Source organism: Pleurodeles waltl, chromosome 3_1 (genome assembly GCF_031143425.1).
Source record: "Pleurodeles waltl isolate 20211129_DDA chromosome 3_1, aPleWal1.hap1.20221129, whole genome shotgun sequence".
In the NCBI taxonomy this organism is placed as follows: Eukaryota; Metazoa; Chordata; class Amphibia; order Caudata; family Salamandridae; genus Pleurodeles; species Pleurodeles waltl.
This window is the reverse complement of record NC_090440.1, coordinates 838,095,735-838,116,353: the sequence shown is the minus strand read 5'-3', so window position 1 is coordinate 838,116,353 and position 20,619 is coordinate 838,095,735. Positions and strand designations below refer to the sequence as shown.

General features: G+C 44.9%; 1 protein-coding gene across 1 annotated transcript in view; it reads right to left on the bottom strand.

The window, feature by feature from the left end:
- The window catches only part of GTF2H1 (general transcription factor IIH subunit 1), a 345,280-nt gene that overhangs the window by 201,237 nt on the left and 123,424 nt on the right, over positions 1-20,619 (bottom strand). Inside the window, exons 7-8 of the mRNA XM_069223752.1 lie at positions 7,391-7,470; positions 4,845-4,972 (exon numbers count right to left, since the gene is read on the bottom strand). Coding sequence (XP_069079853.1) covers positions 4,845-4,972; positions 7,391-7,470 — 208 coding nt within the window. The remainder of the gene's footprint in view (positions 1-4,844; positions 4,973-7,390; positions 7,471-20,619) is intronic.

Below are 20,619 nucleotides of genomic sequence, written 5' to 3'. Positions count from 1 at the left end.
CCAGAATATAAACTTAAATGGTCTCATTTGATATTTATTTTACAACCTTTTTAAAAAATCCTAAAGCCACAGGCAATTTAAAGAAAGAACCTTTGTCAAATAACCTCTATCAGGTGAACAGACGCAAGCTGAAATCAATGCCCGCTAGCCCTTGACTGCACTAATGTTTAGGCCTTTCTCAGCCCAAGCTAGATGGTTCATATCGGTTTCAGAAAGGATATAGTGCAGCAGCCGTGCTACTTTCACTTCTTGGTGACATGGCATGCCAAATGATCCTTTTAAGCTCAGATTCTGCAGTTTGCTCAGAGCTAGAAACAATGAGCTGGCTTGGCCGACAGCAAGAAGGAAAATTAGCAAAGATGTTTAAGCATTTCAAAAAGCTGGACTGGCTTGGAGCCACAAACATGAATTCCAGAACTTCCGTAGGAAGCTCATAATTGTCGAGAGCAAACGTCTTAACTAACGGGCCTACAGGTTTGGGTGCACTGGGGTGGAATATTACCACACTCTGGATCAATAAGTTGTTCTGTGAAAAAAGTATGCGTATCAAGACCCAGGTGCTCAATCAGCGACAATCAGATTTATCTGTGCCTCATGTGTTAAAATGTATACCAGTACCAGATGCATCAGTGGTCATGAAGGAAATGCAAAATAGAAACAGCTACTCAATGGAAAGACATTGTAGAAATTCTCCAAGCACAAATTCCAGAAAGCAAAAAGAAGGACCACGGAAGATCAAACCTTTCATTTTCCTGTGAGGGTTGCCATTCATAGTTGACAAAAAAAGGTAATCTGATGAGTAAGAGTGCCGCTAATATTCCCCTTCTCTACTAGATGAGGTGCTAGAAGACTAATTCCTTTGATTATGCCCCAATGTCCGGGTTCAATTCCCTCATCCCAAAGTGGTTTAATGTGTTACTGTTTACAAAGCATGGTCACCTATCACTAGGCCTATCTTTAATTTTCCTTGCAGATGTATGCATCTGCGATTCCGAGTTTGTCAATAGGTGGTGATCCTTGGGATGGACAAACTATGCCCAATACAGTAAAAGTGATGGTGTGCTCAGTGTTGAGTTTTACCTGCAGTTGAGCTCCAAAGGGTGATGGGTCCTTGTGACATGCCTTTGTTGAGTGGATTGTCTTTCCTGAGTCTATTAGAGTGGAGCTGCCAGTCATTTGACCCTCTGCCTAGCCTCTGTCAGTCCATCTTCTTGGGGGACCTTGCACTACATGTAGTAGAACTGCATTTTTTGTAGGTGGAGTGTGTGTTGGGCTTGATGACTAGGTGTATTTAAGTCGATTCTAATCTGAGGCTGCTGGGGTGGTGACCTGTATAATTCAAGATATACAGTTTTCTTTTGGTGTGTACATCGGTGAATTCATATAACACTGTCTGTAGTTATGATTTACTCAGGAACTAATACCAGTAAACTATATTGCCCCATATCCTCCCATTTCCTGTTTTCTCCATTTTATTATCCGGGGTCTCTTCTCAAGAGCATATAGGTTCTCTTAATTGTTCATAGTATTTGTACAGCACAACAGTCACATATTGTTTGGCTCCATGGCGCATACTGTTCTTGTTGGTAGACGCATGTCACCAATTTTTGGTTTCCCCGAATAAGGCTTTCTAAGGTGGGCTTAGGGGGGCAGACGGAGGAGTGGGGAGACAAGATTAATTCAACCTTTCCCTGGCCCAAGTAAGTGTGGGTGGTGTGGTTGCAAAATGATGGTTCCCCGGCAATAGTGTTTTATAGGGTGGGGGCAGACGCTGCCACTATCCAGCTTAAACAAAATAAGTTAATTATCTCCGTGATCAGCTTTGCAGGTCTGGGCAAGCCATTAATTTAACCTGTGTGAGCTATGTAGCTATGTTGGTGTTGTTGGGTAGGAGCTCACCTATAGCCATTTCGGGATGCATATACAGATAGACTGATGGATGGAAGTAGACAGAACTGACAGACCGATAAACATAACTAGATAAACAGATATGCACCAGTCCAAAGATAAATCAGCACACTGATGCACAGTGATGCTGCCAGTAACCAGTTAGGGCTAGCTTCACTTTCTGCATCAAAAGGAGTAACCCTGCTATCCATAACAAGCAAGGGATCCCTACTGCCTGCAATGACCAAGAGATCAATAAGTGAGCAAGGCATTGTTCAGCCAAAGGAGGTAAAATAGTTTCCATAGCAGGTCCTTGTTCAGGTTAAACATGACCATCATTTTATATGTATGGATCTATTTAGCTATCCCTTTACATGGAGAAAAAATATGACCATAGCATGTCTGGTCGTCTTCAGCTAAAGGAATGTTATATGGAGAGTTTGATGTCAAGCTGGATTCTCCAACCCCAAAATAAGACGTCTGTGACCAGTCAACTGAGACTGAAATTGGCTAAAAGTGTTGCCTTCCAAAATGTGCCCCACTGCAAGCTACGAATGAGTGCTGGAAGTAAAGTAAGTTTTAGGTTGCCATATTACTTGTTCCACTGAAGGCATAAAGTCTAGCACATTTGTGCAGTAGGTCCCAGATCCATACAAGAAGCTACGAGACTTAGGAGTCTCATTAACCAGGACTGATTTTAAACTTTAGCACAACTGACTGAATGTTGAAATGAATGAATGTTAAAAGCCTGTCTATTGACAGGAATGCCTGGAGGAGTGGTTTTTCCATTACTGCTCCTAACAACGGCTTCAGCTAGGAGGAACATCGAGCATCATTTCCTGAGGTTTAAAGACAAACCAAGTGAAGGCAAATAATTGGTTTCAGTCACACATTTGTTCTGCAACAACACTGAGGTTTGGAAGGAAACTGAAGATCTCCAACAATGAACCTCAAATATATGTAAAAAGGAGCAACTGGAATATCAATAGAGCTGTCCTCGAGGCCCCAAGGAAAACAATGGTCCTGCTCCTAAAGAGCAAACCTACTGCAGTGCAACCATCTAGATTTTCTGTCCTCTATTTGTCGAGGAATCTCATGTCTAGAAAGGGATGAAAAGCTCTCCTCATTTTTGGGATTACAAATTATCTGAGATAACAGGCATACTCCACTTCAGAGGATGAGACCTGCTTCAGCACTACTTAGGCTAAAAGTATTTGAATTTTATTAATCAAAAGATTTGTAGAAGTAGGACAGAGAATAACATTTTCAATACTTGAGGGATCAACAACCTGAAGAATTGCCGACTGTGTCCACTGTCTTGTGAATCACAACTGTCAAGCACTCACACGTTGGGGACTGCGGTTGTGGGGGAGAAAAAAAAAAAGATGGTCCTAGTCTTAGCCTGTCTGAACCTCTCCCTCTTTACAGATGAGAAAACTGTTGCGTCATTCACCCAGTATTGGCAGAGGAATTGCTTTGACTGAAACACCAAATCTAGTACTCTACCCACGGACCTACTCTTTAATCCTTTCTAGTGAACTATCACTTTCTAGCCAAAAATGCTGCCTATCAAAGACCATATTCAGGAGTTGTGTCAGAATGTCTCGTAAAGCTTGCCCACTAGCATTTGGTACACTGTTTCAACTTACAAAATGAAGTTAGTACAACAAGGCTCTTAGGAGTTGGTGGGCCATACTGGTAATGTGGATTAGGCACGGATGAGCAGTGCATCTTTGACGAAGACATGGAAAATGCTGGGGCACCGGACTCAATGACATGCTAAGATCCCTTGAAAGGAAGGACCTCCTCAGGGGACTTTTTGACCATGATCATTTCTGTGAGTATATTATGGTTGTTCAGTGAGAATCAGTATAGATACCATCTCTGCTGCTATCCTTGTAATGGCCAAGTAGTGGATTTTTTCAGCCATGGTCAGACCTTTTAGCACTGGAAATTCCACCATTGAGGACATATCATGCCCACAAGCAATTTATAAATGTCAAGAGGGCAGCATTAGAAGCTGCAGAAAGTTAGGTATTATCATCCTGGACCCTCACCACCAACGTCTTGATCAACTGGGATCCGAGAGGTCAAGGTATCAGTGTAGGAACCAAGAGGTTGGTATACTTCAAACGTGTACGATAATAAACTCCCTTTCTCATAAACAGGGTTTGGCTTTGGACTATGCAACCTACAAAATCAAATGTGTAGAGTGTCAAATTTGGGGGGCAAAAATGATGCCGTAACCAGCACACTAGCTTTGATATCATGTCTGCCAGCAAACATGAAGGCTTCATGTCCAGCTTCAAAGGAAGGTCGATAGACGACTTGGGTAAGGTAGGAGGCTCACTAGCCAAAGAGGGTAGAGCCAAGTACAAAACCATTGGTGTTGACACGGCATCTGTTGAAGTTAGTGGAGTTACAGGCACCAACACTTTAATGATGAAAAAGATAGAGTATTTTTTTTAAACAAGCTCTGCAGTTCCACATGCAGTTTGTTGAAGTGTGAAAAAACGAGGGTGTCAACAGCATGCATGAAGCTCTCCATAGGGGTGTTGCATTATTTGCATTGAAGCTATAAGCCATTGCTTGCACTGAACTCTGGTACCTAAGTAGGGTGTCTGTGTGAGCAAATATCCAATGTTAGCCAGCCTACTTTGATGAGCAAACAAAGTTACTGTTCATTTTTTTTTTTTTTTACTCGTTTCTATGTGTGATCTGTGACTGTAGGTATTTTCGATCTAACAAATTAAACATAAAAGAAAAGGTTTTGTATTTTCTCAAGAACCAAACATTAATAAACCTTCCAAAGTGCGACATGCAAATCGGCAAAGTCAGGAATTAATGGGGCAATCTTTAAAAAAAAATGCTGCATAATTGTAGTAATTGACACCACCATAGTGACTCTGCTCTGCTAAGACTTACTCTTTTCTAAGAGCCGTTGAAACGTGACTTACTCTCTTCTAAGACCAGCAGCGAGAACCATGGCACTGTGATGATTAAAGCGTTTAATTATGGCAGCATTGCTGTTCTCCTTTAACGATTTTGTATTTGATGTAGATGGTACAGAGGAAACGCCATAACCCTACAAAGAAAGGGTCAACACAACAAATAAACATGACACTTAAGATATGTTCCTACTAAATACAGCTGGCTTACTTTTACATAAAACGTTTAAAATACACTTTGTAGTTGTATTTCAAATAGCCATATGACAAGGGAGATTAGGTACATTTTTGCAGGATTTTCTCCTTCTCTTAGTATCTTTTCTATCAACGTTTACCTTCATTAGGCTCACAAAGAGGAAGTTAAAATTAAGTTGTTTAGCCTTCAGCAGCTAAGTCCCACAATTGAGTGTATCCCCACTGTCTTTCATACTTCAGAATCATGAAGTCAGACAGAAAATAACTAGAGGTCCGAAAAATTAGATACAAGGGGAAAAAAGTAAGACACAAATGTACCATTTTTGTAACTGTACCTGCACATTTATACTGATACAAAAGCAATAACTGTTTCACTTCAGTTCTTTGTTGAAGTCCAGTCAAAGGGGGGTGACTCCAGTGATGTGTATTAATAAGGCATAGCTATGTTCCCCACTGAAACCTTACAGAAGCATTTTCCCCAAAGAGGTAGGAACTCTAACTGTACTCTCAGCATTGACCAAAAAACTGGGAGACCGTCCTAAAATCAAATTAAGCATGGAAAAGCCAGTTAAACTGATGCAAAACAACCTTCCCCATCACAAACGTGGTGTGTAAAACAGAAAAGTACAAGCAAAATCAAAAAGCCACTGGTTAAATCTTACAAAGGGCCAGCAGTTATTCATGAATTACATTTCCCCAAGAGAAGAAAATATGACAAATCTGTAATTATTTAAACACTGATACTTTTAAGTTTAGGATTGGACCCAGAACTTCAGAATGTGTCTTGGTCATTCAATAATGAAACATCTCAAAGATAAGCCATAACAAAGCTTGCTCCATTGGGAGCAGGTAACAGGTGGTGGATGACTGAAACAATCCTTTGCCATTGGCTGCAGTGTTCACAAGTCACTGAAAATATGCAGCTTTTGTAACACTGTTTATCTCTCTTGCTAATGAAGCGCAGAAACTGGCCTCTTGATTCTCAGTCACTTCTCTGGCTTTTTGTACATACACATTGAATATTTGTGTAGTCGTGTCAGCCAAAGTGCTGAGCACAGTGCCAGCTGTGCTGGTGAAGTAATTTCATAACCTAACCTGGCCATTGCTAAGAATATTCTGCACTATAGAAAGACAAGTTCCCTGTTGAAAATGTGGATATGGAGAAACGCCAGGGATACACAAAATGTTTTCCTTTGAGATTTTAAACTGAACATAGTTACTACATTTTTGTACTTTGCCAAGGGGGACCAAAAAAATACCCAAATGTTTTAGTAGAACAATTTTAGGTATATGGACCTTCTCGTCAATTTAGGAAGAGATCAATTCAGAAAAGAGCCTACAGTGTTCCAGGAAATGGTCCGATTACTTTAAGGTTACTGTAACAATAGTATATTCCAAGTCAAACGTTTAAGCCTACATAGAATCAGGTACATACAAAGCATGGGTTCTAGATGTGTTACTGGTCAACCCAGGTAGAACACTGTTTTATTTTACTGTTCCAATTATGTAGGTAAATCAATGTAAATGTTTCCCTCCTTAAAGAGACTCCATATCTAGAGCTAACAGGAGTGGTTAAAGGAACAGTTCAACAGTTCAGTCAGATCTACAAATGAACTAGTGCAGAGTAAAATTAGGCACTTGCAAACCTCCTGCCAACTAGACAAGCTGGCACTGGTCATGTCTAGGACTCCTGGAAAACAACAACTCCACAAGCAGCAACATACCAGGTTCAGCTGCATGCCTGCTGCACAAACTCTTAATCTAAAGGGCTGAGGACGGCCTTACCAGCAGCTAGCAGGGGTACCGGCACCTCTGCTCCATCACAATCCACTCATTATCAAAATGCTCTTAGATGACATAGCCTATAGCAGACCATGCCTTTTATACTGCTCTACCACTCCCTTAAACACCTACACAAATATCCACTTAAAACAACCACACAAAAGTAATGTTAAAAAATAAGAGAAGTCAAATAGTAAAACAAATGTAAATATGCTTGAGCACAAAGAAAATATAGCACACAATTATCAGAAAAAATGGAAATTGTTCTTAAAGCAAGACCACACATTTCTTACTGTACAATTATCTTTAAATGTTTTACTCAATTTTCATCAGCTTTCACAAAGGCACCAAACTTGGAGGTACATTTATAAAACATTCAAGAGGAAAAGCCTAAATGTTTGGCACCTCGAGAAATCCTAAACTATAACCACTCCCACCGGTAAAAATTAAAACATAGTACCCAAGATTTTTGGTTAAAATCACCAACCCATAGTCAAGATGCAGAGTTAATCAAGTTCAAGACCTATGTCAGAGTAAACACATTTAAACATTTCAAATAAATTCTGGTTAACTCTTACCTCGTCCAAGGACTTGTCCTCTAAAGAAGTTAAATCTAGCAAAGGATTTTTCACACCTTGTGATACCATGGTCTTCAAACCTAGGTAACACAGTAAATTACCTTTAATTATGGCTCATAAACAGAAGATTATCTAATTTTTACGATTTTTGTTAAACATACACAAGTATAATCAGGACTGGAAAAGTTCTCAATTAATGAAAAATAGTGTGCAGGTGTTCAGACTTCTTGGGTCCTGATGTACAGATAGCCTTGTGCCATCCTCTGCTTCCCTGTCCAACACCCCCCTGGAATGATGCCATATGGCACAATGCAGGACATGGGAACAAAAGAAACAGCCAGAACACAAGCAGCGGTTGTTTGGAGAAATTTTGATTCACTTTTTCGGGGGTGAAATTTGCCCAAAATTGACCTAACAAAGCATTTTTCACTAAAATATAGGTCCAAATGTTAATTGTGTGATTTTGTTTAAATGTCACATAATTATGCAAAATTACTCAAAGTTTGCACATCCGCTATTGTTAATATCTGAAAAGAACTGTTTGCATTACATGTTTTCGATGAAGTAGATATCACAGATGTTACCACTTGTCCTGACCACAGTTAATGCTAGGGAATTCTTAGTAATGTTACACTTTCATTAGGATTACATTGTCGTAAGAGCCAATTACTTCCAAACAGGTTCAAAGGGGTTTAATTTGACCATCAGACAGGCGAAGAGCCCTTGGGCTATCTATCCACCTTCTCGGGAACCCACGAACGAACATTTGTTTATTTGCTCCAACAATTACTTTTTTAAAGGTTTTTATTTTTATTTTATATTAACAGAAGCCTTTTTCGAGGCTCATAAGAACTCAAAAACGATATGAGTCCATATCAAAATCAAAGTAAGAAGGCTATCTGAGAGGAAGGTAAAGGGGACTAAAGACTGAACAAACCAAAAAACAAACCACTGGGCAACAGTGTGAGAGATCCATTCTTGTGAGATGTAGGACAATCTCTTAACCCTATCCGCTTTAAAGAAAGGGATATCCACTAAATGAGCAACAGAGAGGGCAATGCCATTTCCAAACTCACATAAAAGAAATTATGGTAGGCATCCTGTACAGCTAAAAGGAGAGTTCCTACCAGTTTTCCTTCACCTCCAGGGTTTTCTTATGGAGAGGACTGTATTCTAGAAACCATAAAGCTTACAATGCATCTTTCAGACAGGATACCTATATTTTAACGTTTCAGTATCCGGAAACCTCTTGCTCCAACAGATTAAAAGAATACAAACCATATGTTCTCTAATGAATAATCAGTCAAGGCAGTTCAATCTGAAAGAATGGACACCTTCAAGGTCTGATAATTTGAATTCAAATGAAGGGTAAAGTTGATTATGATTTACCTCATTTGAAACAGAGTGCACAAAATTGCCTTAACAGGCTACCATGTGCACAAACAATCTTTGAAACCACAGTGCTACTGTTAAGGAATAAAATAGGAAGTAGGTGCTGGAGGTCAGCCTTTCTGGACAGAGGAAAGGGTAAAGTTATTTTGTTTTAATCAGTTATCTCAAAAGAGAAATATAAATGGACCATGTTCAAATTAATCTCCAATGCTTCCTTGTTCTTTGTAAAGATGATCGAGCAAAGCACTAAAGCAGAAGGTCCTGCATTTATATTGCACTCTCACAGGTTAAGAAACTTTATACTGATATTGTCTCTGTTTTCTTCTACAGGAAATACACAAAGAGAAGCGGCAGAGCGGGAATTACATCAAATCATGAATCCCTCGGTCCACTGTCAATACTTTTGAATAACATCTCAGGCCTGCTTCAACCCCAACATCTGCTCTAAAGAATAGAAAGGCTGGCATTGGTCCATCTCAGCTAGAAGATCATTTGAGACAGGGTGACTCCAAGCGGCAGTGAGTGAAACTTACTCTGAAGCTGTCAGACTAAACTATAGGGCCTCCATCCGAGTCTATCACAAACACATTAGAGTTACATACCATACCAACCTTGTGGACAGCACAGGTAGCAGTGCCAATCCTTCTTTGGACACCTTTATCATTAAGAACTTTCTTGAAGTCAAACCTTCCAGCTCCATCCAAGAAATTAGGGGATATTATACTCTCTGAATACTTAGAAGCAAATGAGCTACTGAATCCTTTTCAGTCTACCTCATTGTATGGAGGCAGCCCTTTCGGCCACTACCTGCAACCTACACCTCATACTTTATCAGAATGGATCAGCTGCCCTCCTCTTACTGCGCCAGTCGGCAGCAATTAACAGTCTCCTTCAAGACGGTCTTTCACGTTATTGTCGTACAACATTTTTACCATCTGTGCATGTGCTTTCGGGTCCTACTTACTATTCGCTCATTTCTTTAGGGCAGAAGTCAAAGTGTCTACCTCACACCATATCAATCTTCATCCATCCAATTAGATTACATCAGTCCTGAGGGCTCTTCTTTAAGCCCAACGCTTGTTAACATTTGTACGATTCCGGACTGGTCTAGTCCAGGGGCCTCCAACTTTTTCTGTAGTAAGAGCTACTTGTGTTAAATGAAAAGCATCCGGAGCTACTAATATTATTAGAGATGCTGTAATAACCACATCAGACAAGATTACAGTAGTTTCCACCATATCAAGACACCCAGCAATGATCACCTCTGTGCATCAGGCACGGCTGCCAGCAGTAATGTAAAAAAATGCTTTGCCAATGTGGATTGCCTTTTCATGGGTACTACATTACAGCCACACCTGCAGTTCCCCTAGCACAAAGTAATAATAATAATAATAATACTACTAGATAATATACTACTACTAATAAAAAGTAATAGTCTCCCACACACTGTTTAATTTTTAACACTCAAATATTAGTTTGAAATATATTTCAGAAATTCAGCAGTTATACATAACAGCAATAGCTTCAGGGCATATAGCACCAGGTTAATATTAGTAATAGTCTCCACCACACAGTTTGACCTTTACCACTTAAATATCAGCTTTAACCATATTTTAGAAATTCAACCGTTTTTTAACTATAAATTCTAAAACTAAATGCATTTCGTTTCAAATACTCACTTTTAAATTTTAGTAAACATTGATCACTTCAACCAAGCAAAAGCTTCAAATTTATTTCACTGGGGTGCACATAGGAGAGCTACTTACAAAATAGCAGGACAGCTACCAGTAGCTCACAAGCTACTTGATGGAGAAGCCTGGTCTAGTCAAATCATTTGGGCTCAATATAATTTCACATGTAGTTGATAGTCTCTATTTCCAGGAAACTAGCAATAAAACAAAACAGATTTCACACCTGTATGGCCAGCATTGCCAACTGGATAAAAGCCAACTGTGCAAAGCTAAACACTGACTAGACTTAGATGGTCCTGTTTGGCAAGTCTAGTGACGTCGGGTCCTCGTCCTGAGGACTATACTGACTTTGGTAACACACCTACCCAAGCCATAACGGCCACAAATCTAGGATTTATTATAGATCTGAACCTTAACATGCCAGTTCAGATCAACTAGGTAACTGTCAATACAGTGAAAATTCTCAGAAAGAGCTAAGTGGCTTCCAATGTCACTCTGCAATACCATACTTCAGGCCTGTATTTCCCAGCTTTACTATGGAAACTCACTACATGCAGGCATTTCAGCTTACTTATTGCTCAAACAGAAAGTAATTAAAAACTCAGTGGCCCATCTGATACACAGTTTTCTAGCCCATACTTTCATTGCGGCTAGCCTTAATAATTTGATCTGGCTCCCTGTACATAGGAGATTACTCTTCAAGACTGTGCCTTCTTTGTAATGAAGGTGCAGTATACCTAAAAAGGAAAAGGTCACTACCTTGCTATGAGGAGCCTGCACTCCAGTAACAACTATACAGACTTGGTTCCTCATGAGCTTAAACAAGTGGGTGCTCCTTCTCATTTCTTGCCGTCAAAAACACAACTCTTCTCCTCTCAACTTCCTCCAATTTCTCCATTTTCAAAAACAGTTGGAAACCTGGCTATTTAAATTAAACTTGTTTTGCCTCTGGTCACTGCACCAGAACACCCTTTCTAGAGTAACAGCCATGCTATAGAAATGTAAAATAATAATAAATAGTACAGGCAAGGGGCGTGGCCCAGCTTGCGATGGAGTGAGACTTCTCTGCATCTCCAGATCCCCAGCTGCTGTTTGAGTCAGCTCTCAGAACCGGGACAAAGAGAAACTGCTCTGACAGGCACTGCAACCCATCAGACCCTTCAAGCCTAGGCGAAAGAGCCTAACCCCAGCCACAGAGCACTTGCGCCGCTTTTGTCATCAGACTGGCCATCTTGCGGACCTGTGCTCCATCCCACCCAGCACTTGGGTGTGAGGCAAAGCCCTGGATCCAGGCACCACCAGCAGCAGGGAACAGGCACGCTGACAGTGTGCCTCCTTCCCTCCACCCCATCTTTCATCTGCCTTGAGATGCCGCTGAGCCCTGAAGAGATTCCTTTTGGCGTCCGAACCAAACGGGGCTGCTATCTTTGTTTGGGGAATGCCACGGCCTGTGAGCACTGAGGCTGCAGCACAGCGTTGCACTGGGGAATCCACGGTCGGCTCTGGGGTCGGGCCGCGGTGGCCTATTGAGTGAATTGGACTAATGTCACACCACTGGCCTTACTGACTACCTGGGGGTGGGGGGATTGTAGTCTTGAAGACCAGCTTCCCCCCCTTTCTCACGGAACCCCACTGGAGAGTGCACGGGGTGGGGGCTCATTGCAATATTCCATAGACATACTGTAATGGTGCCCCAGTGTCCACACTAACTAGAACTTCAGGATCTGCTAGTGTGATACACTCACAATTGCCATACTATTCAACAATCCCCACAGCCTTGTGAGCCATCTTATACTATTTTGGGGACCTGAACTGGGCATATGCACTAGACTTGTGAACTGTGGAGTGGCTGGATAGAGGGCTGCGCTTAGTCTCCTGCAGTGGGCCCTGTCCCCATCCTGCCCACTCCTGATCGCCACTCTAAAGCTCACTGCTCCCTGAGGCTGTGTGGGTGTTAACCTCTCTGGTCTGGTCCTAGAATTCACTTCCGCTGTGAGGAAGCACTCCTGAGATTTATCCTAGCTTGATAAAGCAGCATACTGATAACTGGTTTATGATATGTAGGCCCCAGTTCATTGAGAATTGACTCCTCTACAGCGGCACTCTATTGGCATGATTCTCCCACTGCTCCATGCAGAGTGGCGAACGTCAATTGCTGATTTGGCCTGCCTCGGCATTGGGGAGATAGCACACGCCTCGCATTGAGCCTTGGAAACTGTTTTTTTTTTTTTTTTTTTAAGGAAACTGTCCATCCTCTCTACCTTACATACAGAGGAGGGGTGATAGGTACTGCCTACTCACCCCAACGGCTTTAACTCCTCACTGGACTCTTCCATAATGTCCACCGGCACTGAGCTCCTACATCTACTGACAAGCCTTGCCTTGTCCTGCCACGTGGTAAATTTGAAAGACACATCCAGTGGGCAACCCGGTAACCTTGTGGCAGCTCGGTGTCATCAGCATATGAGACAATGTTGAGGTTGTGTGATCGGACAATGTTTGCGAGTGAGCCACGTAAACGTTAAAGAGGGTTGGGCTGAGGGACGACCCCTGGGGTACGCCGCAGAAGATCTTGGTGGCTTCAGATCGGAATGGAGGGAGGCGGACTCTCTGGGTTCTGCCGGTGAGGAAAGAGGTGATCCAGTCCAGGGCTCAGTTGCGGATCCCCTCGAGTGCCTCGAAAGCCATTATTCAGGCAGCTAGGATGTCGTATTTTCCATAACCATTGCCCATATGAGGGAAGCCAGACTGGTAGAGTCTGGCTTAATATCAGCTGCTAAGACCTGGGAGCACCTTGACCACTCTGCCCCATCTAGGCTTAACAAAAGACAACTGGCTCTACTGAGATTGGCTTATCTGCAGAGGACTTTCTGCTCACGCTCACTCAAAATGCCTCTTCTCTTCCAGCCCTTGTGAAGGTCTTAACGGCCTTTGAAAGGGTCGCTGGCTTTAAAATTAATACAGCTAAATCCCAGGCCCTGAAGCTCACAATCCCTAAACTGGTCCTTCCTACCCTACAGTCCCTCACTCACTTCCAATTGGCCCGGCGCTCTATCAAATATTTAGGCTCTTCTCTAGCGACATGAGCTCAGGCTAATTAAGCAGAGTATCAGTGCTCAGTCTTGGAGGATCTATACAGATGGAAGCCATTACAGGTATCCTGGCTGGGGCACCTACACACCGTTAAAGAACGAGTTACATACCTTCGATAACAAATTATCTAGTAGAAACATTCTAGTTGTAGGTTCCTTACCTTCAAATTTTTCCCAGGTTTCAGCCTGGATAAAGAGATTTTTCCTTGATCAGTACCCCAGCATGCCGCTAGGTGGAGTTGGTCGAATCTGCATCCGCCGTTGGAGTCATGGTCACCAGATTAGACGTTGTGGGTCGTATGCAGATGCCACCCCGGCTCACAGACATCAGTTTTTCACTAATTTCTACGCCAGAAGCACAGAGCAATGAAGAATACCGACCCTGGTGCATCACAACTAAGGCCCTGAAGGGGAAGTCCCTGTGGGCAGGCAGGACGGGAATATGGAAATATGCGTCCTGCAAGTCCAACACTACCATCCAGTTTTCTTGATCCCAGGCAGATAGGACCTGAGTGAGCATTTTTAACTTCTTTTTGAGGATGAGGCCCTTGTCCTTTTTTGGGCACCAGAAACTAGCCGGAATAACAACCAGAACCTACTTCAGGGACAGGGACCTGCTCTTTGGCTCCCTTGGCCAAGAGAGCCGTAACCTCCTCGCAGAGAAGTGCCAGGTGATCCTCCGCCATCTGATCATAGGATGGTGGCATGGATGAAGGGGTAGTCTTGAAGGGGAGGGAATAGCCCCTTCAAATTATTTGCAAAACCCACCTGTCTGACATGATTGATTCCCAGCAGGGCAGGTGATGGCAAATTCTACCTATGACTGGCCCCTGACAGGGAAGCGTCTGTGTAAGGAAATGCCTCCTTGGCATGGTTACTCCCTGACTTTTTGCCTTTGCTGATGCTATGTTTTGAATTGAAAGTGTGCTGAGGCCTGCTAACCAGGCCCCAGCACCAGTGTTCTTTCCCTAACCTGTACTTTTGTATCCACAATTGGCACACCCTGGCATCCAGGTAAGTCCCTTGTAACTGGTACCTCTGGTACCAAGGGCCCTGATGCCAGGGAAGGTCTCTAAGGGCTGCAGCATGTCTTATGCCACCCTGGAGACCCCTCACTCAGCACAGACACACTGCTTGCCAGCTTGTGTGTGCTGGTGAGAACAAAATGAGTAAGTCGACATGGCACTCCCCTCAGGGTGCCATGCCAGCCTCTCACTGCCTATGCAAGTATAGATAAGTCACCCCTCTAGCAGGCCTTACAGCCCTAAGGCAGGGTGCACTATACCATAGGTGAGGGCACCAGTGCATGAGCACTGTGCCCCTACAGTGTCTAAACAAAACCTTAGACATTGTAAGTGCAGGGTAGCCATAAGAGTATATGGTCTGGGAGTCTGTCAAACACGAACTCCACAGCACCATAATGGCTACACTGAAAACTGGGAAGTTTGGTATCAAACTTCTCAGCACAATAAATGCACACTGATGCCAGTGTACATTTTCTTGTAAAATACACCCCAGAGGGCACCTTAGAGGTGCCCCCTGAAACCTTAACCGACTATCTGTGTAGGCTGACTGGTTCCAGCAGCCTGCCACAACCGAGACATGTTGCTGGCCCCATGGGGAGAGTGCCTTTGTCACTCTGAGGCCAGTAACAAAGCCTGCACTGGGTGGAGATGCTAACACCTCCCCCAGGCAGGAGCTGTAACACCTGGCGGTGAGCCTCAAAGGCTCACCCCTTTGTTCCAGCACCGCAGGACACTCCAGCTAGTGGAGTTGCCCGCCCCCTCTGGCCACGGCCCCCACTTTTGGCGGCAAGGCCGGAGGAAATAATGAGAATAACAAGGAGGAGTCACTGGCCAGTCAGGACAGCCCCTAAGGTGTCCTGAGCTGAAGTGACTAACTTTTAGAAATCCTCCATCTTGCAGATGGAGGATTCCCCCAATAGGATTAGGGATGTGACCCCCTCCCCTTGGGAGGAGGCACAAAGAGGGTGTACACACCCTCAGGGCTAGTAGCCATTGGCTACTAACCCCCCAGACCTAAACACGCCCTTAAATTTAGTATTTAAGGGCTTCCCTGAACCTAAGAATTTAGATTCCTGAAACTACAAGAAGAAGAGGACTGCTAAGCTGAAAAACCCCTGCAGAAGAAGAACAGAAGACACCAACTGCTTTGGCCCCAATCTTACCGGCCTGTCTCCTGCCTTCCAAAGAAACCTGCTCCAGCGATGCTTTCCAAAGGACCAGCGACCTCTGAATCCTCAGAGGACTGCCCTGCTTCAAGAAAGACAAGAAACTCCCGAGGACAGCCGCACTGCTCCAAAAGAATTGCAACTTTGTTTCAAAGGAGCAGATTTAAAGACCCCTGCAACTCCCCGCAAGAAGCGTGAGACTTGCAACACTGCACCCGGCGACCCCGACTCGACTGGTGGAGAACCAACACCTCAGGGAGGACCCTCCGGCGACTCCGAGTCCGTGAGTAAATAAAGTTGTCCCCCCTGAGCCCCCACAGCGACGCCTGCAGAGGGAATCCCGAGGCTCCCCCTGACCGCGACTGCCTGAACCTAAAGTCCCGACGGCTGGAAAAGACCCTGCACCCGCAGCCCCCAGCACCTGAAGGAACGGAACTTCTGTGAAGGAGTGACCCCCAGGAGGCCCTCTCCCTTGCCCAGGTGGTGGCTACCCCGAGGAGCCCCCCCCCCCTTGCCTGCATCGCTGAAGAGACCCCTTGGTCTCCCATTGAAACCTACAGAGAACCCGACGCTTGTTTACACACTGCACCCGGTCGCCCCCGCGCTGCTGAGGGTGTACTTTTTGTGCTGACTTGTGTCCCCCCGGTGCCCTACAAAACCCCCCTGGTCTGCCCTCCGAAGACGCGGGTACTTACCTGCTGGCAGACTGGAACCGGGGCACCCCCTTCTCTCCATTGAAGCCTATGTGTTTTGGGCACCTCTTTGACCTCTGCACCTGACCGGCCCTGAGCTGCTGGTGTGGTAACTTTGGGGTTGCTCTGAACCCCCAACGGTGGGCTACCTTGGACCCAAAACTGAGACCTGTAAGTGATTTACTTACCTGCTAAAAATAACAATACTTTACCTCCCCAAGGAACTGTGAAAATTGCACTGTGTCCACTTTTAAAACAGCTATTTGTGTTTTATGTGAAAAGTATATATGCTACTGTAATTATTCAAAGTTCCTAAAGTACTTACCTGCAATTCCTTTCAAATGAGATATTACATGTAGAATTTGAACCTGTGGTTATTAAAATAAACTAAGAAAAGATATTTTTCTATAACAAAACCTATTGGCTGGATTTGTCTCCGAGTGTGTGTTCCTCATTTATTGCCTGTGTGTATGTACAACAAATGCTTAACACTACTCCTTGGATAAGCCTACTGCTCGACCACACTACCACAAAATAGAGCATTAGTATTCTCTTTTTGCCACTATCTTACCTCTAAGGGGAACCCTTGGACTCTGTGCATGCTATTCCTTACTTTGAAATAGCACATACAGAGCCAACTTCCTACAGTCTGACTAGAAGGGTTTGGAGGATGCAACGGGAGGGGTGGTGGACTGAGCCCACTGCTGGATCCCTGATCCCACGTCCCCGGCCATGCAGCATCTCGGCGGCACATTGTATGGAGGGAAAGGGACGTAGTTGGGTGCCCATTCCATAGCCACAAAAGGGGCGAAAAGCACACTGAGGGGGGCGAGGGGCAGCTGTGAGGCCCAAGGACTGAGCCGTAGCTGTGAACTCCATAAAGCGCTCGAGCGCAGAGTCTACTTGGTCTCTGAATAGACAGGTGACATCGAAGAGCATGTACATACACGCAGCTTGGACAACCCCCTGAAAAGAGACGCCCTCAACCAAGCGTGGCGCCTCAAGGTCACTGTCAATGCAACCAATCCACCCAATTAGCCATATCCAATCCACATCGTATTGTGAACTTAGCTGCGTCTCTCTCATCAGCAACAGCTTGAGAGAGAATGCCCAAGTGCTACCACAGGTCCTCCTCCAGGACCTGTGGCAGCACTCCGGCAAATGTGCCCCATGAAGTATGGGTGTAACACCCAATAAGGCATGCAGTGTTCACAGACCGCAATGGCAAACTGGAGGAAGAGAACATTTTCTCCCCAAGATGATGCAGTCTTTTGGAATCCCTATCTGGGGGTGCGAAAGGGAATGCACCTGGTGATATAGAGGCCTGGACCACCAAGGTCTAAGGGATGGGATGCTGGGTCAGGAATACAGGGTCATTTGGCGCACCCCTATGGCAGCAGACAATAGTCCTATTAACAGGAGCCCCTGTGTGGGTTTGGACAAAGTCTCCAGCAGGACATCAGTGAGGGCCTTACTGAAGGGCAAGAGGGGTTCTGAAGCTGAAGCTCCAGGCTGAAGCACCTCAGTCAGGTGGTTTGTCCTGACCGCCACAGAAGGCAGCTCGAGGACCAGGACTTTGCCGCTCTCCTCACTGCCACTGAATACAACACGCCCTCCGCCACAGTAGGGGGAATAACCATGGCAGTGTCAGGGGAAGTGTTTAGACCACTGGCTTCACCCAGGTCCTTAGCCTAGTTCATGGAGTCATAAAGCTGTTTTTTTAAAGGGTCCAGCAACCCCTCCATACTGTCACTGTACCCGTAAGAATAAGTGCTGAGTAACGCTGGTCCAGCTCCATGTTGGAATCAGCAAAAGGTATTGGATTAATGCCGACTGCGGGCCCGGGAGCGAAGTCTGCACTGTTGGGGAAGGTCACGGTGGCACAACCGAAGCAGGTGCAGATCTGAAAATGGATCCCTGGGTGCCCTCTGGAGCCGAGGCCAAAGCCACTGGCATGGAACCCGATGGGGCCCCTTCCGACCCTGTGGAGCCCAAAGGGGCTCCAGCAGGGTCAGACTGTCCAAAAATGAGGCGCATGGCCTCATAGAATTCGCAGAGTTGGGAAGGGGTGGCTCCAGCTCCCAGAAACTCGAGGAAGCGTGGAGCAGACCCAGAAGCAGGCTCAGAGAACAGAGGCCTAAAAGCGACAACCCTCCTTTTCCCACGTCGTGCCATCAGACCGACAGGGTGAAGTCAAAGAATGTTTGCTTTTCTTTGATGACTTCTTATACCTACCCAAACGTCCCGAAGATTTCGAATGGGATGATGAACAGTGCGGACTCCGCAAGCGGTCTCAGGGAACTTACTCTCGACCGAGACCAGGAGTGACGTAGAGCCAAGCACTGGGCCGCAAGAAGCTGTAAGGACTGCTCCCTCAAAGCTTTCAGGTTCATGACCCGGCACTCTGGTGTTTGGTGCACGACTGGAAGTCATGCTCAAGGACACCCAAGGTGCGGATCCATCACAGACATCATCTGATGAGAGGAGTCACAGGGCTTGAACCCAGTCTTCTGTGACCACATCTCGGCCAACCAGAAAAAAAAAGAAAATGGGAAAAAGCCAGTCAAAAAGTGACTGTGGGGTTGCTCTTCTTCGGATCGGAGTGTGGCACAGAAAGAAAAGGACGTCAGCGTGCCGGGGTGGCACCTATATACGACCTTCAACGTTGTGTCCTTCGACCATGATGTCAAAGACAGACCCGGAGTCGACCAACGTCACCTAACAGCACTCAGGGGTACTACTCGAGGAAAAGTTTCCAGATCCAGACTGATACCTGGCCAAATTCTAACGTAATAGAATCTGCAACTAGAAGTCTATCAGATATGTCTATTTTACAGAAAATCCTCTACCTATTCTAGACACTAACAATCCCCATCCTCCGGGACGCTATCCTTCGTCTCCAGAAGGACCTACGTGCTTTTATTTGGGGAGGGAAATGCCTGAGATTATCAAACACAGTACTGATACTTCCAAGAGACGGGGGCTGGTGTGTCCCAAACTTCTTGAATACTTTTGGGTGGCCCATTTATGTTACACTTTGGAAAGAGTTGTCCGCGAACGCAAAATGCGTTGGTTCCACATGGCCCGAGAGATTGCATGCTGGCCTCTCTGGGACTTGGCATAGCTCCCCAAACATGCTATACCCCAGAGCACCTATGTAGCTACCCCCACCAAAATGGTCCTTGAAATCTGGGACAAAGTTGTTCTGAAAAAGGGTCTCACCACCTTCCCTTTCCCGAACATACAGCTTGCCCACAATACGGAGTTCTTGCCAGCTTTGCAGACCCACTGCTTTCCGAACTGGAGGAAAGGGGACTGTCGCACTCTTCGGGACCTATTTGAGGGAGAAAAGATTAAGACTTTTGACCAGTGTGTAGGAAGCTGGCCTAGTGTGTGGTGTGCACCTATGGTGTTATCACCTTATACCAGGCCCAGGTATCCCCTATTAGTGAAGTGCAGGCAGTGTCTAGGAAGCCAGGGCTCTCTAGGGGTAGCTGTGGATGAGCAGGCGAGACTTATCTAGGAGACATGCAAAGCTTATGCAATACCACTATAGTCACATAGCTCTATCACACATGAAAGAACACAGTGTTACAAAAATAAAGGTACTTTATTAAAGTAACACAAATAGAATACTGAATAGGCAATACCCCAACTTGAGGTAAGTAAACACACTACTATATACATTAGCTATCACTAAAGAGCATAGAAAGCCATAAACATGGCAAAAGTATAGGTAAACAGTGAGGGCCAAACCATATACTAAAAAAGTGGGCTGTGACATCAGTCCCCCACAGAAGGAAGTGGAATCAGTAGAAGGGGGCTGAAGGAACTAGGAACCCCAACAGGCAAGTACCAGAGTGACCCTCAGCGACAAGGAGAGCAGAGGTAACTACCTGGTTTTCCCCAAAACCAACTGGAGGACTTTGTAAAAGGATTATGCAAGACCCAAACAAGACTGTAATAACTGAAGGGTGGATTCTGGCAGAAGAGGACCTGCAAAGGAAGGGGACCAAGTCCAGTTCGTGCTGGAGTGTCCGGTTGTGGCAGGAGCCACTACCCACTCTTCTGTGGATGAAGGTCGACAATGGACGAAGAAGGTCAGCAGTGCAGCACAGGAGATAGAGAAGTCCCAGAAGTGATGCAAGTGATTTTGCATGTCCGCAGTCGA